Source organism: Gadus chalcogrammus, chromosome 12, assembly GCF_026213295.1.
Source record: "Gadus chalcogrammus isolate NIFS_2021 chromosome 12, NIFS_Gcha_1.0, whole genome shotgun sequence".
Lineage (NCBI taxonomy): Eukaryota > Metazoa > Chordata > Actinopteri > Gadiformes > Gadidae > Gadus > Gadus chalcogrammus.
In genome coordinates, this window is record NC_079423.1 from 30,366,665 (window position 1) to 30,391,664 (window position 25,000).

Consider the following 25,000-nt stretch of genomic DNA (forward strand, 5'->3'; position numbering starts at 1 on the left):
GAGACAAGCGGGGTCGGGAGCAGAAATACAATCATGGGCTCTGATACAATGTGATTATGACCTGAGTCATTGGCGGCAGAGGAGACAGCAGGCTCGGTGGCAACAGATTGACCGTGAGGGGGTAATCAGGCCGGTCTCAGAGCACCTCTTGCATCGCTTAATCACGCCCCCCCCAACCACGACTCCGCTGGAAAAAAGAAAAAGAGATACCTGGATCCCTCAGATACTCAACCCTCTCCAGAAGAGGGGAGGGGCTCCCAGGGTCTTCACTACTTTACTTCTAATGCGCGGCGGGTCTCAGACGGCGCCTATACCCCCCGGGTGCTTCCCAAGGTGTCGCGCTCTCCCCGGGCGTCACGGGCATATAATGAGGCCCGCAATATAGGCAGCAGCAGCAGCAGCCTGACATGACCTGCTGTAAACTTTAATTAAGTCAGGCAGCCGGCACCTTAAAGCCAGCCACTCTCCGTCTCCGGAACCCTTGGGCCATCGCACACTCCTCTCTCTCACTCACTCACTCACTCAATCACTCACTCACTCTTTCTTCATCAATCACGGTATCCCCTCATCGCGGCTTCATGCACCTCCAGCTCCGATCAACACCCTTGGTTCTTCCCTCGCCTCCGTTGGCCCCTCCCCTCCCCATCACCTTGAGATAAAGCCGGGAAACAAGAGGGGGGGGCGTCGCAGAGCTCTGAGCCCAACGACGTCCATCAAGACGACGACGACGGGGGGGGGGGGGGGGGACGTTGTCCCTGGAGCTCCCCCGGTATCCTAGCTGACCCCTGAGCAGGAGACCTTAACCATTGATTTGTTGCTGTTCACTCACATAGACCCGAGAAGCCCCCCCCCCCCCCCCAACAGATCCATAGAGAGCTCTCCCCCAGAGGAGAACGTGCACACAATACGGGCACGCACATACACACGTGTGTCCATAAGTGTGTGTGCACGTGGATCACATGCATGTGGATGTGGGCGCATGTGCAGGTGGCATGACCGTACACACACACACACACACACACACACACACACACACACACACACACACACACACACACACACACACACACACACACACACACACACACACACACACACACACACACACACACACACACACACACACACACGTCGGTGACACCCGTGCCCTGCAGTGAAGAAACACAAAACGTGTCACAAACACTATAAATTCTCCGCGAAAGGCCGAGGTGCAGGCTCCAGGATCAATACCGAGGCCAACAAAGCCATTGCGTCAAAGCCAGGAAATAGACATTGACATATTTACACTCACCACTCATTGTGATGCTATGAGGTTAGCTCTCTCAGGAGGGGGGGCGGCGTTCACCAACATATGAACAGCACACACACACACACACACACACACACACACACACACACACACACACACACACACACACACACACACACACACACACACACACACACACACACACACACACACACACACACACACACACACACACACACACACACACACACACCCCTCCGGCGGTAGACATGCGCCGGACAAGCGTAATACCGACGTTGAATATTTATCCCTAATAAATCCCGGTGGCCGCTTCTTAAAACTTTCCTAAAGTTTTCCGACGCGACGCGGCGCGGCGACGGCGGTTCACTTCCGCGGCCAAGGTGACAAGATTTCCGCCCAATCCGCCTCGGCGTCCGGCCCCGAGCTCGTTAAACACGCGGCTCTGGCTAATACTCAGGCAGCAGGACCTTGGCACCCCTTACTGTATTGCAGCCTATAAACTAAGCCCTGGCTTATGTGTGCCGTCCGGCCGCCTCCGTCCGCGCTCCGCCCGTTAAAGCCAGGGCCAGCTCTATAAATACGACTGGTGGCCTGCATCCCAGATGAGCCGGCTAATTGACACAGTTAATGGATGGGGTTCCAGAGCACAGTAAATAATGTGTAGGGCATCGCAATGCTCTCTCTCCCCTGCGCGGTGTTACTTCTGGGAGGGGAAACGCGAGTTAAACTGCCAAGTACCTACATTGAACTCTCTCCCTCTCTCTCTCTCTCTCCCTCTCTCTCTCTCTCTCTCTCTCCCTCTCTCCCTCCCTCTCTCTCTCCCCCCCCCCCCCCCCCCGATTTACATTAAAATCAATGGAAAGTTTTCTATGAGAGCCTCGTCAAGGTCAGCAAACTGCCTCCCTGACATTCATTCGCTAAAACCGCCCGCCGTAATCATCAGTTTCCCCCGGCCCAGTCGAACAGATAAACAATTCCCATTAATGCAACACCTTAATACGTCAATGTGCCATATTATAGACGGGACGTTTACAAGAGCTATTTGCCCTGCCTCTAAAAACTCGATGGCATTTAAACCCCCAAACCCGAGAAAGATAAACTGATCACAGCAAAGCCCGGATTGTACAGAAATATCGGCAGATGGCTTTACCGGCTGGCTACTGAGGAGCAGGTCTGGTCTTTGTGACACTTTGATTTTACAAATTGAAAGATGCCTTTCAAGATGGCGCTTCAAAGGGCTCTGGTAGGGGGGCCTTGGGAGGGGCTTTGGTGGGGGGCTGGGTGGAGTCTGGGGAGGGGATGTCTGGGTGGGGTGATTAAAATGGACACGAGGAAGAAGGAGAATGGAGGGATAAAACAAACGGCACCCATCGCCACCGTGGGGTGCCCTTGATTCTCGCGGCGCCTTGGTGAGGGATGACCGCGGGCCGGGCACGCCGGGAACGCCGGGAACGCACCTCTCGTATCTCATGATGGACTTTGAGGGAAAACCCGTCCGGGAAAACGGATAAAATGGTTGACTGCTCCGTTCTCTGACCGCGGAGAACAGGCCGCGGGGAGGAGGAGAATCAACACGTCGTCCCGCGTGGTGTCCTTGTCCACACGCATTATTCACATCAATCACATCGCGTCGTCATGGAGCCGCGGCGAGTCATAATTAACACAGGTGCTGGTGCTAACGAGCAGGAGCCAGAGGGTTAATTGCATCACTCTTTATACTGAGAGAGAGAGAGCGAGAATGGAGAGAGAGAGAGCGAGAATGGGGAGAGAGCGAGAGCGAGAGAGAGCGAGAGAGAGATAATGTATTATATGCATCCAAATAAATCCTATGTATCAGTAGAGACACATCTTGAATACATCTTTGCCATTTTTCTAGTTGCTTCCAACTCAAGCTATGGATACGATGTGTCCAGGGACAAAGTCTCTGTGCATCGTGTGACAGACCAGTAGTGACATAGCCCTCCAGCCCTTCTTCCACCTCCTCCTCCCCCTCCTCGTCCTCCCCCTCGTCCTCCTCCTCCCCCTCCTCCTCCTCCTCCCCCTCCTCCTCCTCGTCCTCCCCCTCCTCGTCCTCCCCCTCCTCGTCCTCCCCCTCCTAGGTGCTGGACGGTGGAAGGAGCAGAGGGGAGGAGGAGGAGGAGGGTGAGAGAGAAACGCCTTCCCTCCTCCACCAGCATCACCACCTCCTCCTCCACCAGCACACCCGTGAATCCCTCCTCCTCCTTTATGCTCACTGTGAGAGCCGTCTCTGAGATGGGAGGGTGGGAGGGAGGGTTGGGGATGGGGGGGGGGGGGGTCTGGCAGGCAATCAGTGATGTCATGCCAGCAGCGCCACGATGGCAGCTTAACCTATTTTCGGAAATACCACGGAATGTCTATTTATAACAGTGCTGAGCAGCACGCATCTCTCCACACATCCCCTCGCAGACCCCCTAAACAGCCTCCGCTCCCATGTCTGTTCGCATCCGGCAGCGGGAGGGTTAAATATTCATCTGTTATTTAGGACATGACGTACCCAAAGTATTGTGGAGAACAACGCTGTTTACTCAGGCGGGGAAATATGTGATACGCATTGCGGTGTAAGCCATGAATAAAATCATGTTGGATTGTTGTGTATCTGTCAATAGTAATACTAGCATAAATAACCTTCAATCCTCGCCATGCGACTACAATCTTTTTTTTATGCAAACAAAAAGGTAGAATCTATTTTTTTTACCCCCGGCGGTAACACTGGAGCAACTACTACAATGTGACCGGTTGGTTATTGGTACATTTTCTACATGTTATTCAACGCATACACTGCAAGTATTCCTTGCATGAATCGGTCGTAACACTATCCTCCTCGCTGCAGCATGGATGTGGCGTTACCGCGGTTACTACCAGGGCTCTCTGGTTGCATCAGCACCGGTGATTACATTTTAAATCTGCCAAACTTGGCCTCAGCCGCCCCATCCCTCCCCCCCCCCCGCACATTAAATTGCTTTGTTTTTCACCCCCTACCTCCCCTCCAGCACCCCAAGGTGCCCAGGCGGCTCTCAACCTGTCAGAGGAATTCCTGCGTGTCCGCTACCACTAAGCCATCACTCCCCACTCCCCGCCGCAGCCGCCGCGGGAAAAAAGCCGCCATTTGTTTCTCGGTCTCTTGACAAACACTTCATCTTTCCCCCCACCGCCAACCCCCACCCCACCGCCACCCCCACCCCCTCCACCACTGCCACTTATCCATCTCTCCATCCATCCATCCATCCCTCCATTGTTCCCTTCCCTGTGCGTCTTCGTGCCCGTCTGTCTATCAGTCTGTATGTCTGTCTGACTGCCCTGCCTGTCTGTCTGTCAGAGGCCGTGCGGTCCTGCTGGGGTACACCTGTGCCAGCACGCCACTCTCGGCTCCCCCTTCATTGTCTTGCGTTGACAGGGCGGGATTGACAGCAGCATCGCAGACACATCACAGTCTGATTGGAGGCGGAATGACGGGAAAAAAAAAAAGAGGGAGAAAACAACAGCACAGATGTGCAGCGCATTCACGGGGCTGCTCATTCACATGCGTGCGTGGACGCACACATTGGCACGTGCACTGCACACACACACACACACACACACATACTTGACATGCATATTCACACACACAAAGACACATTTTTTTCCAAGATTGCAATTGCAAAGATTTATAGTGCAGCAACACGAGGCAAATAACAAATACGCACGGGCCTCAGTCATGAGGCTGTACTAAAATATACTGTACTGGGAAACAGTGGGTTTGGGAAAAAAACATTGGCTTAGAAATCCCTACTCTCCTCTTTTGCTCATAATTTCTTATTTTACCTCCCTCTATCTCTCCCCCCCCTGCCTCCCTCTCCCTCCCTCCCAAACATTAAAAGGCATTACCTTCTCCTGAGCGGTGAAGCCACGGTAACGTAACCTTCCCGTGTACTCTGTTCCTTTATACAATTAGGTTTGTTCTCTTTGGGTTTTATAGCCTTGCATCCATCTCTGATAGGCTGGGCCACTCTGCTAAAGCACAAACAGGGTAGGCTGTTTCTCTATTTAGACTCAGCGCATTACATTGACTGACCTTTGCCTATAAACCAGAAAGTGGTGTGCCTCGGCTGACTCCATGGTGATACATAAAACCCAGCAAAACACAACGGAAAGCTCTTTCGGCGAGCATACGCAGCTCTTTAATGGGAGGAAGAGCATTTCAAAGTGGGATTTAATTTGATTTCCCCAAAAAGCACAAGCCAAAATATTTTTTTCTTAATTAAAATATAACAGCGGTGTACAAGAGAGCTATAAACAACGCGAGGCGATAGGTGAGTGGGATGAATTTAATGTACAAGAAAACCAAAGCGTGGACACGCTGCCCATCACACCCACGGAAGTGATGCTGTGAAACCAGAGTTATGGTGGTAGTGGTGGTGATGGTGATAGTGGTGGTAGTGATGGTGATGGTGGTGATGGTGGTGGTAGTGATGGTGGTGGTGGTGGTGGTGGTGGTGGTGGTGGTTATGGTGGTAGTGGTGGTGGTAGTGATGGTGGTAGTGATGGTGGTGGTAGTGATGGTGATGGTGATGGTGATGTTGTTGGTGGTGGTGGTGGTGATGTTGTTGGTGGTGGTGGTTATGGTGGTAGTGGTGGTGGTAGTGATGCTGGTGGTGGTGGTAGTGATGGTGGTAGTGGTGGTAGTGATGGGAGTGGTGGTAGTGATGGGGGTGGTGGTAGTGATGGGGGTGGTGGTAGTGATGGTGGTGGAGGTGGTGGTGGTGGTAGTGATGGTGGTAGTGATGGAGGTGGTAGTGGTGGTGGTAGTGATGGTGGTGGTGGTAGTGATGGTGGTGGTGGTGGTGATGGGGGTAGTGATGGTGGTGGTGGTGGTGGTGGTGGACAGATGCAAGGGCCACACCTCCTCCACACTAGGCTCATCCCCCCCGAGGGAACCCGACGCAAAAAAAAAGATAAAATAAAAAATAAAAGATACGATAAAACAAGGGAAGGAGAGAGCGCCTTGTTAATCCCCACGCGGAGAACCCCAGCACCTGTCAGCACCGGCTGAGCTACTGCATCTTTTATGAGCAGAAAGTCCTGTTGCTTATTATAAGATTTAGAGACATCTGAGAGTGTCCGCGGCCGACGCCGTTCCGTTATTGCATTAGCCAGCTCTGGATCGGTGGCTCCCAGCAGCCCGACGACCGGGGGCTACCCTGAACCTGGACTAATGAAATCACCGGGACATCGCAGCAGGCGCATGGACCGCTCTCCCAAGCAAGGACTCTGTTTAATCTTGATATTCCACCGTGTAAAAAAAAAAAATAGTATATTGGGTAAAAACTTCATAAGGCGTTTTTTGTTGTGAGACTAAAAGCAGGAAGACGACAGAGCTCTGCCAATCCGGGGGCGGTCGGGAATGTCATCACGGAGCCTATATAGGTGCCATATACATGCGCTGGTGTAATAGTGGCTTTATTGTGGGTAAGTGAATTTGCCTCCATCTGTTCTCGCCGAGTGTTCCTGTCCTCCAGCATCCAGTGTGATCTTTGTTTCTCTCCCTACGGGCGCACTCCATGCAGGACACACAGGCCATTATCGTACCAAAATGGATGTATTGAGATGCCTTGGAAAACAAAGGAATACGGGATTAGTTTTAGTCAACAGCAACCTCTCAGGAAGCGGGTACTTCTGGCACATGACTGATAATGCACGATTTGAGCCATCCTTCTACGGCGCGAGCTTATTGTGCGGAAAAGCCCACAGAGGGCCTTAATCCATCAGAGAGGCTCTGGAGGGAAAATAAAAAATAAAAGCCAGAATAAATATTTCATTCGATTATTCTGTGATTTAATATGCTTCTGCTTGGCCGGGGTCTACAGCAATATCAGCAGGTCCGTTTAGAAATGCGTTAACACAATGATAGCCCAACACTGATTCGGCAAGCCAATCAGAGTCTCACATCGACGCTCGCTCTTGCCAGTCTGCCTTGCCCATTGTGCCCAGGGTGCTGAATCACGATCAAAAACATAATTCTCTCTCCCGCTAGCTCCGTCCCTCTCTCATCTCAAGCTCTCAATTTCCCAAATTGAACCTCGGTGTAAGTACAGGTCAAGCAGGTCAGAGAGACCCACCGACCGCTATAGATCGGAGGTCTGAGAGCAAAGCGGTCAGCTTCACCCTCCTTCAGAAGCCTTCAGCCCCCTAGAATTTAGGTTTTTGTTTGTTTGCTCAAACCAAAGTCCCGCATGTCGTTAAGCGTGTGCACGAATGCACCAAAACATGTCCCCGAGTTTTACGTAAGAGAAGCAAAAAAGAGAAATCTCATTAGAGCCGTCGGGAGCAGCTTTCAAAGCCTGCTGATGAATTCAACATAAGGAAATCCTCTACCTACTAATACCAATTTGGGACGACAATAATTGGCAGACCATCGACAGCGTGGGCAGAATTAATCATGTGAAGAAGCGGACTAGGCCGCAGTTTTTAATTGGTAGAGGCAGCCACTGTTGAAGGGGGGGGGGGGGGTGTCGGGGTAGGCCAGCGTCAGCCCAGGAGACGGCCGCTTCACACAATGCACACTTACTAATCCTCAGGAGTGAAGTTATCATGGCCACACATTATTATCGCGCTTTACAAAATAATTCCGTGTTTTCCCCTGTGGATTACCAAGAGGGAAAAAAATGAGAGTAAAGAGAATGGGGGATAAACACCAAAATGAAAAAAAACTCAAAACGCAACACGGCACGGACGCATTAAAGGGAACGCAGGGGTGATTGTGGACACACTGGACTTATCGCGGATTTGTCACTGTTTAGGTATGTTCTTATTCGGATGTCATCGGTCAAGCCACATACGCAGTATGTCGAAGATCTGTGCCGATCTCTGGGGACAATGATTCCACGCGACGACAACATCAAGGTTCCAAGGCTCACAGTGTCTTTTTCTTACCAAGATAATTGACTAAATAGCAGCATTCAAAATGATTGGCTTCTAATGGTTGCTTGATTAATTGTAGGCAAATGCGTAGGCAGGACTCATTAAGTACTAATCCAATTATAATAAACTACATTTGGCTAAACCCAACATATTTTTGAATAACTGATAAGGAAATTAAATAGAATTTGAGGGGGACGTAGTGAACTTGCTCCAGACACTTTTTTAAATAATTTGTATTACTCGAAAACTTCTGGGATTATTTAGGGGCATATAAAAAAAGAAACAAAAAAGAAAATACTGAGGAAAATTCATGGCTGTTCTCTCTCATATCTTGAGTAGAGTGTATGTATGTATAGTAAAAAATTGTCATTTTTTAAATGTGTCTATTGTACTGTAGGTGCATCAATAGGAGTTCAAGTCATAACACAAGCTAAGTAAGCTACTGCGCTGAGCAAAAGTCTCTTTAACCCAAACAATCTGGATTAACAAGCAAAAGCAGTCAAAGGGTTCCTTTTTGTATCATTAAGCAAGCATATATCAAGCAGCAAGGCGTCTTTATCTGAGAAATCTTGACTTTGTAAATTAACAATATACACCGATAGCCAATGATCACTACCGTTCATTAATAAAATGTATATTTTATTTTATTTTCCATGTACTCTTTTCAATGTGTTTGTACACATTTTGATGGCCTGATCCCAAAGATAGGCAGCTATAGGGGATTTCTCAATTCATATAATAGAGTTCATGCGTGTTGCATGAATAATTCCATATTTTACTAATAGCCCAAAGCAAGGGCAAGTACTAAATAACTTTAATGAAAGAATTTGTATTCAAGCTAGGCAATCAGTTTATAAATGGGTTTCATTTGAAGTTACAGCCTGTCAACAATAAAACACTTGGCCAACCCAACCACAACCTTCTTGGTTAACAAAATGAGGTTAAAGTTTGTATATCAAAGTGAACTGGATCAGGAAGTACCAAAGTAATTTATACTTCGATGCATGCGTATGTTTAATACGAAACACATTCAATGCATAAGAACCAGAACGTTGGAAATTGGTCTCTCAATTTAATGACAATACTATTATTCCCACTGAGTGTACCCTGTGTTGAAAAGAAGGCGTGCACATAGTGTACACACATTGGATGATTTAGTAGCCATTACTATGCAGTGAACACTCCCCTCATAGGAAAACATGCAGTGAGACTCAAAGACAGCTCAGCAATCCTAATCCTACAAGTTCACTTTTTGCGAAATTACTCAAAACTTTGAAAGGCAATTTCCTCCCTAATTCTAAACTGCATACCGGTGGCTACGGTCGCTCTGGCTGGTTCTTGCTTGATGTTGGAGCCACCGTTTGGAAAAATTTGGCCACGAGAAGCCAAATGCTGGTTTTCATTCTTGCAACGACTAGTGAGTTGTTGTCTATTCATGTGATAACCTTTGGGAAATAGACACAACACTGGAGAGGAACGTGTTTCTGTCCATGAACTAAGTGCTACTATGATTACACACCGTGTCAAAAAATGCATTAGCATGATGTGGATTGATGGTTTGTACTTTCTAAATATCACTCCAATGTAAACAAGGGACTGACTTATAGCCTGCAGCCCTGTATCATCGCAGCATCGGCAGCTAATGAGAGTAGTAGCTGACAAGGCTATATGTTCATCACGTGGCCATAATGTTTATGTAAAATTTGGTATATGGTGGAGGTCAATGATTACCATGACTCCTTTTAATGTTACTAGGGATTTCCAGCAATTCAAATAAGAACTATTCTAAAACTAATTGTATTTCAAATTCACCCACAAGAGGAGGATAATCTATATGCGATGCTCAGCCTCAGAAAATACCTTCTCTTTCAGCTGGCTTAAAGCTGTACCAATGACTGTCAGCACTACACGTGAAACTGAATGCAAGGAGTATCCTGCTTCCATAGCATCACAGATTTGGATATCAGGGTGGGAGAAGAACGATAGGAGGGATGTGATCTCTCCTGGATTTGATTGGCCAGCGTGGGAGTATCCTATTGCCCATGACTTACTTTCTAACTAGATCAGGCTCATTCCAACCTATTGGTTAGGAAATGGTGTCAGCCCACGCCGACTAGAGTGGGTTAGGAGGATTACATTTTAATGTAGAATGTCTTATTACTATGGCTTACTTTATTGTAGGCCTATAGGTCATAATTTAGGATATAGGATGTTGGGAATTTTCACACAGTCCCAATCAACGCACCCCTCAGACAATGTCAACACTAAACTTGAGAAATTGACTAGCGAGCATAAGTCTAGTAATAGCAGCAGTGGTTGTAGTCGATGCTGTAGACGTAGGCTATGAAGGATCGTGCAGGCCTACAACACATATGAAGGGGGGGGGGTCTCTGTTTTTAGAACATAAAGGTCGAATCAACGTTGGTCTGCTAGGGAATAGAATAGGAATAGAATGCAACAGAATAGAGGGAGGGAGTCCATCACTCTACAACCCCTTCCCACGAGCACTGCCATTTCGCCACGCACGGAGCACCATCATCGCTCGCGCTGTGGTGACGTCCGTCATCTTGAGAGAGTTCTCTCTCGCGCTACTACTTGGGAGATATCGTGGCGTGAGATTAATTTCCTCGACTCAAAATCGCAACCGGCTCGTTCCCTTTTGCACATGGGGGTGATGTTAAAGAAAGCATATGAATTAATTAATGATGCCGCCCCTTCTCGATCCGCAAAAGGATGGGACTGGCAGAGGAGAGGGTCTTTAAAAATGCATCTCCGGAGCGCCTCTGCCCCACTTATCGGAGCGCCATAATAAACACAGCGAACGGCCACAACCTAACGGGCGATACGCGGACATATAGTTTGGGATCCCTCGTAGTTTGAAGCACTGTTTTTAAGGGGAAATGTAGACGATAACCAAAATGAAACAGTGTTTGAAATTCGGATCTGAGAATTTCCTAAATAAAAAACATGGGAATAGGCTGCATGGAATATCAGGCAATGAGTGCAGGCACGGGGAACGCACGGCGATGGTAATTACACAACCGGTGAGCAGGCTACACGTTATGTAATTACGTAATACACAAAATATGCATTCAATATATTTCGGTTACAGGTTTTTGGAAGTCCACCACTCCATAAATTCGAATAAAAGTAGCATAGCGGTGACATGGAAAGACAACTTGTGCATAGATCGATTTAGTATTACAACACTTTTGGAGGCAGAAGCCTAATGACGTGTGAGTAGGCGACAGGGCTGCAGGCCTACTGTTGTGAGGAGCTACACGTTACCTTTGTGCATGCCGGTGTAGCGGTCCTTCAGCACTGTCAGTTCGTGGATTTTCCCAAACTGTTCAAACAGAGGTTTCAGGTCTTTCTCCTCCAAGTTCCGCGGGATCTGCCCGATAAACAGCTTAATGGCATCTTGGTCTTTCATGTTGCCGTTTTCCGGATGAATTGAAATGGATTCTGACCCGTTCATGGGTTTCGGAAATGTGATCGGAGGGTACTGGTGCTGATGTGGGATTAGGAAGAGTGGTTGTTGGGTCGGTGGTGCCCCCGGTCCGGCAAAAACCAGGCTGGAGTGAGCTGGCTGATGCTGCTGTGGATGCTGCTGCCTTCTGGTTTCAGTCTGAGTGAATCTGGCCATTCTGAGCTGGGAGCAGAGTGGATAATAATGACAACACACACACACGCACACACACTGTGGGAGAGCAAGCACTCAGCTGGAAACCAGGCTGACTTTCTATCCGACACACAACACGCAGTACGAGGAAGAGGGTGTAGATGGAGGCAGCGTGAACACGTGAAGGGGCGATATGCGCCGCTCTAGAGCGACACCCACAGGTCGTTGGGCGAAACTGCAGCACAAAAAAGCCGATAAAGCAAGTCATTGAAATGGCAGTTGCCTAACTGCAGGATAGTATAAAAAGGTGATATATATAATTGGCGGCAGGATTAATTGGAATATTCGCATTTCATTTGAACTCACATTTAACTCAAACAACGCAAACATAAACAGTAGGCCTATCTCATTTTAGACCTGATAGAGGTCAACAGGCAGCACGTCATTCCTTGCCCATCATTACGATGCCCATTCGACGATACGTTGGGTTTATTTAAGCATTATATTTTATGATCTCTAAACAATCTGTAGGCCTACGATCAATACACCACCTATTTTTTTTGCACATACATTCTGTGTAGGCCTAAAGGCCTGATAAACACATGTTTAATTTCAGCGATTACTTTTCCCTTAAACTAACGCTTTAAAGCAGACCTAGGATTATTATTTTTTTGATATAGCAAACTTCCAACACATGTCTTTGATGTAGGAAGATCGGAAGGTGGAGATAGCCCTCTATGACACTGAATCTACGTCCAGTGCAGAGCTCTTTTTACAGCATCTTCCTTTTTCTCTTCTGTAGGCCTGTGGCGTTGCCAGGAAGAGCATTGATCAATATAGAAGCCTACTGCTCCCTCTACCGGATTTCAGAGAGAGAATTGATATTTTTTTATACACAGAACAAGCGAGCTTTGATTTGCCATCCATCCTCTACGCCTATCGACTGAGTAATTATTTTACTAATTGTTTTTGTGTCCGGGTCCTCCATTTCCCATGCATGTGCGTATTATAATGATAATGTTAATTAAAAACGGTTTGTATTTCCACCCCTCTACCATTGTGTAGCCTACTTTATAAAGTGCAGCATCAAAGTTATAGCAGTACGTTTGATAGGGTCGGCCTGTGTGTTGCGGACATGCGCGCAGCTGGCTTCCGATTCAGGCAGCGGTTAGCACCGCCCACCTACATAAACGCCGTCCTCCATAAATTAATGTAAATAAATTCAACCGACATTATCGTGAAAGCTAAATTAGTTAGACCAAAAGTCACATAGTACAATCAATTACATGAAGTACCTCATTGTGGCTGTGCAGGTCGTTTGAGGACGGAAAAGTCCTTCGAGCCGGATTTGAACCAGCGACCTAAGGATTTCAGCATTAGCCACTACAGTCCTCCGCTCTACCAACTGAGCTATCGAAGGGGGTGGCATTTGGGAACACGGCAGAGATATTCTTGCGAGTACAAACACCAAATTCATTCTGGTCTACTTCTTTCTGAGAAGTTCGATAGCAGCATGAGTGTGGCGAGACGGCCGCACGCCGCGGGGGCGCGCATTGATGTTCCCCGGTCAATAACGCAGTGGGGGACGGCTGCACAGAAACAAGCCTTTTGTTATTGTCAACATTTTTTTCAGGATGGGGTTGGAAATGCGAATTGCATTCCCTGTAACAGCAGGTCACAGAAAGCTTTGTCGGGATTACCCATGGTGGCGTCTCCAAAAAGCATTCCCTCCCATTCGAGGCACGCCGCTGCAGGTGTTGTACTCCGGCAGTGTTGCCAGATTGGGCAGGAAATCTGGCCCAATCTGGCAACACGGCTGTACCAAGTTGCTAATGGGTTGCTAATTGATTGCGAATAGCGATCACACACACGCACACGCACACACACACACGGCCTACTCCTAAACATCTCATTAAATTATACATTTTATTAAATGCAACCCCTCCCCGACCGAAATGCACAAGCCGCTAGTAGTCAAAGAATCGACAGCGCGGCTGTCGGCTATTTCAAGTTTCATGTTCACGTGTAACACGACTCACACAATCACAGTATTTGATATGATAAATAACATGTGGCTTTTTGATTTACCGTGCCTCTCGATTGCCCGGGACAAGTTGGTAAGGTCCACGAATCCTGTAGTGACCCAGGGATTGTTGAGGGAGCACGAATCCTTGTCAAAAAGAAGACACGGCCAGCAAAATAGTCGCTGAGGGTGCCAGCTAGCCACTCCGTTCGTGTAGTTTTTTTCATTGAACGTCTGAAAGAAGCCTTGCTTTCTCTCCACGCGCAGTTTTAGCTTCGGTGTTGGCCTGCCATCGGATTTTATTTTGATTCGCTGCTGTTGTGGTAGTTTGGTAAAATTATTATTAAGTAAATAATCTAAATCTCCACCTTCCATAACTGCACTTGCTAAGTAGGCTACTCAAAAATGAGAACAATTCAAACATGCTAATTTCGCGCTATTTGTTTTGTTATTGATTTTTCGGTGACGTTGATAATGATGCTTTGATTTGATTGGTGTGAAGCCAAGGGCTGAGTGGCTTCCCTTGGCACCCTCCTGACACCCTCCCGACCAATCAGAGGAGGGCAGTGTCATGACGGTAGCCTCACCTGATTGGTCAATTCTTTCTTTCTTTTTTCAGATAGAGCCCACTGCTCTATCTGAGAGCTGCTGTTTTTTTCGAGTAGGCCTACGCAAGGCAGAGATTTGAAATTAATCAAGGTGAACCAACAGTTGAGCCGCTTGACGCAATGTTTACCGTTTAATGGGAAAGAAGGCTCGTCGCCATTATTATGTCCATGGTCGTCGCATGGACTATACGTCATCCAGCTCAGGTTGCGTAGCCGTGCGTGTGCGCGTGTCGGCTCATTAGCATCTGTACCGTGGCGGCCCTCTCCCAAGTGGCCAAGTTGGCGTGGCCTGGCCAGACTGGCCACACTCACACTGGCAGATTTGAGCACGGTTAGGTCTGAAGATGGCAACGGCATGATGGCCTAGTGTGAGTGCACCCTTACATGAACTTATAAGTGCCCCCAGCAGGCCAGCTTAATACCGTGACGGGGCTTCCTTCTGTCTGCGACCTGCTCTTTTCGGACTTCTGGACCTGGGGTCTTTTCAACAAGCCCTCAAGACCCCCCTCTACACTTCACTGCGTGGGATCCCCTGCTTTTTAATTAACCTCACGGTCGTTAACAACGGCCCCTCCCCCCCATGTTCTCACTCAAGGTAATGAGTCTACAAAACAGCATGCTTCCAGACAGTCGTATCCCATGATGCAGCTCGTTGCTGTGAACCGCTTTCACTTTGTTTCTAATGGGTTTTGGTTTTCTGTTTCCACGCGGACTCACCTACATTTGGAATGCGTTGTGTAATAACTGTCCCCATGTCTCGATAACCTTGATAACCACCTCTTAATCACCCTCTACATCGGATTACTCATATGGCTCAATGTCATATACCACACAGACACAGTCAAGAGCTAATGTGAAATAGATGCAAAGGTTAGAAGGGTGAAGGGAAAGTAGATCCTAACCCAAATTGAGTGGATGTCTGGTTTTATGGAGGCCTACTCCTGCCCAACATCACTGTTACAGCTACATGTCTGATATCTGGAGGCTGAGAAGACGATACAAATTCATCATTCTGGAAAGATCGACACAGAATGACACTAACTAGCACTGAGGAATATTTGTATTTTTCTCTTTAAACACCATTGGACTATTTTAGCACCTCTGCTAAAAATATATTAGTTTTCTCTTGCCTCCTCATATGGTTAGTTGGTCCTTAACTATTGGAAGGTTGTGGGGTTATGGGAGGTCCTCAAACTATTTTGGGATGGGGTCCTGTGAAGCCCTCTGAGAATGTGCTTTTAAAAATAAAAAATCGTCAACATTGTGGTTGGAGCTATAGTTCTGGCGGGACACTCATCACACAACGATTAAGGCGTTCCATTCAAACGCACGTACACCGATAGGCGGTCGCTTTAAGACCTTCCATCTCAAACACGCTTCTCTGCTTCCCCACCACCACCCCCGCCTCGACCTTGCTTTGGTTCCGCTCTGTATTGAGTGTATCCTCCACAGTGGGTCGAGAGGTCTAATGTTACTCATGGGGGATTGTATAGTGCTCCCTTTTGTCAGATGTGGGTATGCTGTTGGTATTCTGTGTCTGAGTCATGCTTTGAATCCTACAGTAGAGAGCACCACAATAAAGTGGCTACCATACCGCCAAATCAAACTGTGTGACCTTTGTATGCAATAAATGGTTTAATCAATGACCGGAGTGATCCCTGACAGAGCTACTTAAGTGTTTGTGGTGGTGCGGTGGGGGGGGCACTACCAAATCGCCGTCCTTTGTGGGTTTATAAGCAGAGAGAGTCGAAGGTGTCCCCTGGCACCAAATGCACCGTTGCACGCAAAGCGTGCGCACTCGACTGTGAGGTGTTGCTTGAGAGAATGAGGGTGTGATGTGACGAAGGCATATCACACTTGAGACACACTTACGGACGGACGGCTTCATAGGCTAATGAGATGTGATCAGAGCTAGCGAGCAGAGATGTGGTTCTATGTGCGCTTCACCCGTTCCTTCCTCAGACTCCAGACCCCAACTTTAAAACCAAAACCTTTTCTGCCCATCAGGAAGAAGGGAACGTCGCCCTCCCCTCACAGCCTGGTCATTCAGCTCTGTTTACAGATGATCAGGGGGAAGCCATTGATCAGCCAGGTTAGGGAGACGCCTCGGAGTCCAAATATCCGCTCATCCTGGAAACTGGAAGTATGTAAACATTATTAACATAGAATAGGATTTAAACAAAGATTTTGGGCCTTCATTGTCATTGACATTGTCTCAAGGAATTGGTTACAAACATGTGAATAAGAAATTTAGGAAGGCAGAATAAATCATGTTTTACCTTTGATCAATGATATTGTTCATTCAGGAGAATCAAGCTAATCTTGGAGTGGGTCATTGTTATTTGGTTGGTAAGTATCTTGCCAACGGACATTCAAAGTTAAAAGTCTCCAGGGTCACCTCTTTGTGAGTTTCTCTGGCCAGTGGAGGAACACCACAATGCGATATGCAACTGCAACATCTGCCGATTGACGTCCTTCTTGGTTAGAATTCCTTGTTGGCTCCAAAGAGACCAGCACACAGTCGTTCATTAGCATGGAAATATAAAATTTGTTGGCTTCTTAAAAAATGGGAGCATTTAGTTTTCAATGAGTCATTTGAGAAGCTAAGTCCCATCATCAATTTGAACAAATTGCCAACTATCAACATTAACACACTCTAAACAAAGGAAGGCTTTAACACTTGATGCATTAGTATGATATTAATTACTTAATTTTAAATCCCACATCTGCATAATACCTCCCTACTGTACTCTAGGATGTGTATGCCTACTAGGTTAGGTGTTTTGTTTTTTTTCCTTCCATTCAAGAAAAAAAGGAATACATTGAGACAACCAACCTCACAATTGTATTACTAAAACACAATATGATTTCCATCATATTATCAGAATACATTTAGCCAGGGGGAAATTACAATGTGTTAATGTGTGTGCTTTTACTTTCATGACGTTCTCCTAAACATATTGACTCGGTGGCAAGATGCACCTGCACAATATGACCTTTAGGTGGAAACAGTACTCTGTTCTCTGCTTTGGTTTCTTGCCATAACCTGCGGTAACAGTATGTCCGGGCAGTAGGCTAATCAAAATAATATAGCACAGCCATTTGATTCTATCAAAATAATACATGTATTTTTTAATGTAGGCCTATTTAGTGGGGCATTCGGTAGCCTACATCAAGGTATAAATATGCAATGCATATATTTTATTTGTTCAGATGCGAAGTGAACGCATAGAAGAGGATGCATGGTCTCATTATCTTGTGTGTGTGTGTGTGTGTGTGTGTGTGTGTGTGTGTGTGTGTGTGTGTGTGTGTGTGTGTGTGTGTGTGTGTGTGTGTGTGTGTGTGTGTGTGTGTGTGTGTGTGTGTGTGTGTGTGTGTGTGCTCGTGATATAAATAGATATGTGTGCATCAGGACAATATGCTGGGGTAGTGGTGTTATTGTCAAGCCGCATACTGCCTATTAACCTATCCATAACCTTATCTCTCCACAATGTGCCATGATGGACATACTTTAATCTATGAGATAGTCTCTGCAAGATTGAGTGTATTTACAGGATGTGGCATTCCCAACGGGTGCAAAACCATTTAGCAGCATTTCGTAATTATCACGTCACGTTAGGAGGCTTACAGCTGGCGAGTAGTTAATTTTATACTGACATTTAGGGTGTGTATAATTGACATTTAGATCTACATTATCGTTCTAGAAGCTACGGTCGGGCCCGTTCTGACACGGCGCGGTCTGACCCCATTTTTTAATTTATGGAAAATGAAACGAGGGTAGAGTGTATCATTCAAATGGGGAAATAATAGCGCTAGGTCCGGCGACATGCAGCCCCACAGACCCGAGACTCGAACCGCCTCCACCTCAGATACATTATGCATGCTTGTTATACCTCCACTGTGCTCTGGAAGTTAAATTAAGGACACTTGTTAGAATAGGGAATGGATGGAGAGACACGAGCGCGTTCCCTTGTGCTGTCGCCAAACGCCAAGCACACGCAGGCTTTTCAAACGGCCAGAAGGGGGGATTTTCTGAGGCTAATTGTGCAACGTGAGCGGGGGCTGAATGAAGAGTCGCAGATGGGTGTCGAGGTTTAAGTGATGCTGGCGCTGGTCATCACCATACAGAATGCCGTTGCATGTGGTAACTAACGAGGGAGCCTCAGCCGAGCTGCAAGCATATTTGGATGTGATGTAGTTGATGAAAACATTATCATTGATTTAGGCCTACTTTGCTAATTCCCTGAATGCTAAAATATTTTCCCCTTGAATTGACACTTCAAGGGGAAAGAAACGGACGGTTTATAATGTAACCATGAATCTGTATGCATTGGCATGTGATCAACTGCCCCCGAGAGAAGGTGACGGGCTTGGCCTAACGTTCTGTTTTCTTGACAAATATGCCCACGTACATTTTGAGCATTGCAAAATGTTAGAAAGTAAGTTAGAAAATAAATATGGTTTTGGTTTTGGAGCCATGTCGTTTGATAGTAAGTTATTTAAAAAGCTATACTTCCATATTCATTCTTGAATTGTAGAAACAAAAACAGAATGAAATTGCTTCAATGTATCTGCAAAAAGGAAAGTAAGGGCAAATTAATTAAGGCTTTCATGTTTCAACAAAAGCTGAAAGGGTGAAGGTAGATAGTAGAGAATGAATAGCAAGGTTTCCTCAGTCTTAAGGATGGACAATCTAAACAGCATGAAACAATGGGTTCTATTTATATTCCCCGGGCCTTTCATATTCGTGCCAATAAAGAAACAATTAAGCTTCAGAAACTGAACACTTTCCAGAACAGTGCTCAGCTGCTCATTGGCTTGTAACCAGGGTTAAAGTTAGGTGGTTTTAAGTTAGAATAGCAAGGCGTTGTCCATTGAAGACTGTTTTCTGTCCTGACCCCTATTCCTACATTTATTAAATACAATTAGGCCTAAAAATGTAAAATAAAAATGGAATGAGGAATGAGGTTTAAGTGTATAATGGTGGCTTGGTTTGCTTTGAGGGCGATTTTAAAGATGGCGTTGACTTAGCCCTGAGTATTAGCCTTTCTTTATAGGTCCATGGTATATGCTTGTCAGGGCAGATCCTCCTGGAGTCTCCCACATTATCAGTCTAGACCTTGGAACGACCAGAAGAGGATTCCCCTCGGACTGAAAGCCACTTCATTGGTTTGTTAAACAGAGAGACAGAGTAAAGGACCGCTTCTAGTGCAACACCCATAACAAGCAAAGAAAGGAAACGGCTGATAAGAACAGCCTAAGCTGGTGCTGGTGTGTTGGGAAAGAGAAAACCTTGTGACCGCAGAGTCAATCAGCGTTATCACAAGGTGAGGTCAACAGGACTGAGTCATCAATATGAAATCTATCTGTATGGTTTATTATTGTAGGTAAATCAGATAAACATCGGATCTGTTATCGCATCATTATCATGCACCTTGCCTTGTTTTTAGGAAGAATAAAAAAGTTTGTAAATAATAATATTATATGATTGTCAATATTTTCTTTTCATGAGTCAGAATAGTTTTTTTTTACATTTTGAAAGAACCCTTTTGTAATCACTGTAATCCTCCTTTGTATTCTAAGATGCTTCCGTGGCTGTCTTTTGTATACCAACAATTTTGAGATTACCAACATTTTTGGTATCTTTTACAGTCGGCAACAGTCATAATTTGTGGATTAATCAAACCTTGATAAAAACCTGGCTGGGCTGCCAACTTATTTGTTGAATGTTGTATAAGGTCAGTCTTGACAGTTTGGATAATGGTTTGAAAGTGCCAAATACAACAGCCCATCACCATGGTATGTTCTCGTGGATTTCTAGTTTAAAAGATTTCTTCTAAAATTGCAAATCTTTTAAGCTGTGAGCTTTTGCAATGTGATGACAAACACAAATAAACAATAAGCCATGTGAGAGTTGCCTTCAAAAATGATTCCATGGTTGAGGGAGCAATCATTCAAATGTATTCCAACATTTCAGTAAAGGCTTAAAGTGATAATCTCAAAGATTTTCATATAAATAAATGTCATATTAAATCTGTCGATCACCGATTGAGGTAACACAAAAATTATTTAGCCAATGGCCCTCTTATGAAAGCCTTACATCGGCATTGAATGTTCCCAACTGGTTGTAGTGGGGATACCTTTTGCATCTCTGTGAAAAATAACCTCTGATCGAAGGAGGGATCGCCAAAAAGAAACATAAAATCCTCGCATTTTGTAATTTAACACTTTGTAACTCCATCCTGGGAATATTTCTCAATGCATCCTTTCATTCTGGTCCACTATTTACACAATGAAAACAGTGATGAGTGTCGTGGTTTATTTTGTCCATGCCTCGGCTGACATTGATGGATGTGAATACTTTAACCCCGAGACTTGTATGATTAAGATGGATCTCTCCATCTTGACCAATCTTGGAAACCGAGAAAGTTCAGAAGTGTATCTTAAATTTAAAACATGAACCAATTGTAACTCCATTGCTGTTCAACAAAAGTGTTATAGACATCGATGCTACACTGATATCTTTCCACAAATCAATAATCGATCTGTAAAAGGAAAGCACAAAATTCTTCTCTTTCCCAATACTCCCAATGCATCCTAACCACCACGATCATTCTCCCTCTACCGATGAACAAACTTTCTCTGTGCTCCCTCGCTCTCGACCTGCCACTCAAACGCTATCTCGCCCTGCAGCCAATGGGGAGGCAGCTGTAGCAGCTGGTCAGGGTGTGCTGTGTTGGAGTTTCAACTTTGGACCCGACACCCAGGATGAGCATTACAGTATAGCGAGGTGTCCTGTGGTCTGGGACAAATGTTCCCTCTGTTTGGGGATCTCTCGTCGACCAGCCAAGGAGTGACAACATGTCCCACCGTTCAGACCAGGTAAACACGTCTGAGTTTCTTTGCCATATTGTGTTGTTTATTATTATTATTATTATTATTATTATTATTATTATTATTATTATTATTATTATCTTCTCATCGTGTGTTAGTAAGTACAGTTAGTGTGTTTCTATTCGGTGAGCGGAAAGGCAACACATTCTATAAATCTTATTTCTGACCCTGTTGGTTCTGCCTTACGGATATTTAATACTCGGATATTTAATAATATTTAATACATTAATGAAAATAGTGTAAAAATGTTAACTGTTAAAACACCAATATACTTGACACTGGTATTCTGAGTTTGGGTACAAGTAGTCCAGAGAGAGCAGATAGTGGCGAGCACAGAAGGTACGGAGGGAGGGCCTTTTACGAGCCTCTCCTCTGTGTTATCTCCCTGCCGAGGTGGGCTAGGCAGACGGAGCGCTGTGTCTCTAAACGCCGTCCCGTCCTCTCAGGGCGCCGACGGGGTGGAGTGGCTCGACTGGCTGTTTGATCAGAACGAGGGCATCCTGCGCCACGAGGAAGCGGGAAACCACGGCAACCAGTTCGCCTGGCTGACCCAGGACCCCAACGTGCGTTGGTTGGACACACGCTGCGCACGCCTCCCCCCCCCCCCCCCCCCGTCCCTGACGGCGGTCACACACACACAGCTCCCCCCCGTTGCGGGCTCTCCAGGCGTGCGGCGCAGACTAACAGCTGTTCGGTTCTCCCTTCGCTCCCGGCAGATGTTGCAGGCGGCGGCGGCGGCGGCGGGCGCGGCAGACAACGACTTCCTGAGCGCCCTCCTGAGCGGGAGCGACTCTGCCTCGGGCTCGCCGCTCTGGTCGCCCTCCCCGAGCGACAGCGGCATCAGCGAGGACCCCCTGTCGGACCAGATGGACAGCCCCCCGCGGCCGGGGAGCCCCCCCCCCGTGACGGCGCAGTGCAGCAGCAGGGCGGTGCAGCCGGCCCCCACAAACCCCTACTCCATGGACCTCAGTAGGTCCCCCCCGCGCACACGGCCAGGGGATCCACACGCACGACGATAGACACGCACACACATGCACCGACACACACACACACACATGCACCGACACACACACACACATGCACAGATACACACACATGTACAGAGAGACACACATGTACAGACACACGTACAAATGCACCGACACACACACACACAGATGCACCGACACACACACACACATGCACGGACACACACACACACATGCACAGACACACACACATGTACAGACAGACACACATGAACAGACACACATACACATGCATCGACACACACACACACACATGTACATACATGTACAGACACACATACACATGCACCGACACACACACGCATGCAGTGACCCACATACATGTACAGACAGACACACATACGTGCACTGACACACACAGACACACACGACGTGCACTGATCCACACATACATGCACCGACACACACACACTCATGCATCGACACACATACACACATGCACAGATACACACTCAGACACACGTGCATAGACATCAAGATCACAACACACAGACATCAACACGCCAACCGATGTATGCCCAAAAAGCCCACACGGATACACACACACACACACACATATGAACATACAAACGCAGGCATAAACAAAAACACACATGCATACACACATACACACACACACACACACACACACACACACACACACACACACACACACACACACACACACACACACACACACACACACACACACACACACACATTTATCAACACGCAAACACATGGATGCACACAGTCCAATAGTCGCACAAGTATAAAAAACTGACAGACACACACACAAAGCCACAGACATCTAAACACACACACGCATGCATACACAGACACATGCGTGCGCAAACACACACTTTGATAAACACACACACAAAACAAACTCGCGTCAACATCCAGGGTTTCCAGGAAGCCTTTGTCTTTAAGTCAGCACAAGTGAGCACGATCCGTATAACCAGAAAGCAGGCAGGGACGCTAAGGTAGGATAATGTGAGATGAAATGGGATATAGCTTGTCTACAATAGTGACTGATCCAATTTCATTTTGTGCGATTTTATGTGACAAGCAAGCCGCCCCTTTCAGCAAAGGATTCACAGATAGGATTCAGAAAGGGAAACTATAACGTATTTATATCCTGCAATGATAACCAGACAACCTTTTGCCCTGTAAACCAACGTCGCCGCTAGATTTAATCAAAACCAACAGGTAGGAGGGAGACCGGAGGAGGAGCAGGGGGGGGCCCTGTGTTTACCTGTTTATCTTTCTGCGGGCGTACAGACGGCTGGGAGGCTGACCTCGCACCTGGAGGGATGGGCAGGACGGCCTACCCAGGGGCCTTACAGCCGTGCCCCCCGCCGGCCCCCACCTTCCCGCTCACTGTCAAAGACCTGCTGCTCTCCGGAACCCAGGAGCCAGTGCGTACCTGTGTGTGTGTGTGTGCGTGTGTGTGTGTGTGTGTGTGTGTGTGTGTTTTCTTTTTTGTATGTGTGTTTGTGTGTGTGTGTGCGTGCGTGTGTTGTGTTTATTGTGTCTGTGTGTGTGTTTTTGTGCATGTGTTCTTATGTGTGTGTGTTCGTATGTGTGTATGTGTGTGTACATTTGTGTGTGTGTGTGCCTGTGTTTTAAATTTTGTATGTGTGTTTGTGTGCGTGTGCGTGCGTGTGTGTGTATTTGTGTGTGTGTACATTTGTGTGTGTGTGTGTGGCCTGTGTTTTCTTTTTGTATGTGTGTTCGTGTGTGTGTGCGTGCGTGCGTGTGTGTGTGTGCGTGTGTTGTGTTTTTTGTGTGTGTGCGTGTGCGCTTGTGTGAGTGTGTGTCTGGGTGTATGTGTCAACAAATCATAATGTTTGTCTGGAGCCACTAACCTTCAGAATCGTGAGGGGATAAGGAGGGGGTTGTAGTGTCGACAGACGTGTGCGAGGCTGCTTGCAGATTCACGTACACTGTGAGACGCCAGCTGGACGCTAGCTGGACGCTAGATCCTATGCTACGCCGCCCACAACGTCACGTTCCCATATCTTGTCCTCCCACGGCAGAACAGCGGTTGTTTTCTGTGGAAATCATCTATATCTGCTCGCAATGCGTCACGTTTCTATCACAGTCACTCAAAAAGCATTCAAAGACTTTGATGAAGTCGAGCATCTTCTGTGAAGAAGAACGTCTTCTGTGAATAATTACTATTTATAATAATTACCGTGCGGGTAATGTTATTCCATTAGGCCTGCGGGCGGGTTAGCCGGCCCTTCTGGGTGATTAAAAATTCAGAGTAAAATAATGAAAAGAGCATGAAATCAGGGCCAGAGTGAGAGCCAAGCGTAAACAGTTTACCCATCTATCGAGGATTTAGGAACGGTAATGATAGAAATAATAAGTAGGGGATTTGAGTGGTAAAAGAAGGACAATTAAGTCCACTTTATATGCTGAAAAACATTTAGAAATCCAAAAAGCCATTGAAAAGTGGACAGCTCCATCAGCGGGGCTTTTAAACCAGCGTGGATCCCTCACACGTGTTCCCCTGGTCCATTGTCCCCCCCCCCCTCCAGCCCCAGCCGCCCTCCCAACAGTCCATCCAGGAACTGGTGCTCAACGAGGACGAGAAGAAGCTCCTCGTCAAGGAGGGAGTCATCCTGCCCAGCCAGCTGCCTCTCACCA

At 46.8% G+C, this 25,000-nt stretch overlaps 1 protein-coding gene and 1 non-coding gene across 2 annotated transcripts in view; one reads left to right on the plus strand and one right to left on the minus strand.

Annotated features, from left to right (window-relative positions):
• Positions 1-13,143: 13,143 nt before the first annotated feature.
• Positions 13,144-13,230, minus strand: trnay-gua (transfer RNA tyrosine (anticodon GUA)). Its single transcript is given in 2 exon segments — positions 13,144-13,179; positions 13,194-13,230. It is a non-coding gene; the product is annotated as a tRNA-Tyr (tRNA).
• Positions 13,231-21,212: 7,982 nt separating this feature from the next.
• The window catches only part of creb3l3a (cAMP responsive element binding protein 3-like 3a), an 8,093-nt gene continuing 4,305 nt past the window's right edge, over positions 21,213-25,000 (plus strand). Inside the window, exons 1-5 of the mRNA XM_056604709.1 lie at positions 21,213-21,323; positions 21,782-21,898; positions 22,052-22,304; positions 23,627-23,763; positions 24,892-25,000. The exon at positions 24,892-25,000 is cut by the window's right edge and continues 2 nt beyond it. Coding sequence (XP_056460684.1) covers positions 21,303-21,323; positions 21,782-21,898; positions 22,052-22,304; positions 23,627-23,763; positions 24,892-25,000 — 637 coding nt within the window. The 5' untranslated portion in view covers positions 21,213-21,302. The remainder of the gene's footprint in view (positions 21,324-21,781; positions 21,899-22,051; positions 22,305-23,626; positions 23,764-24,891) is intronic.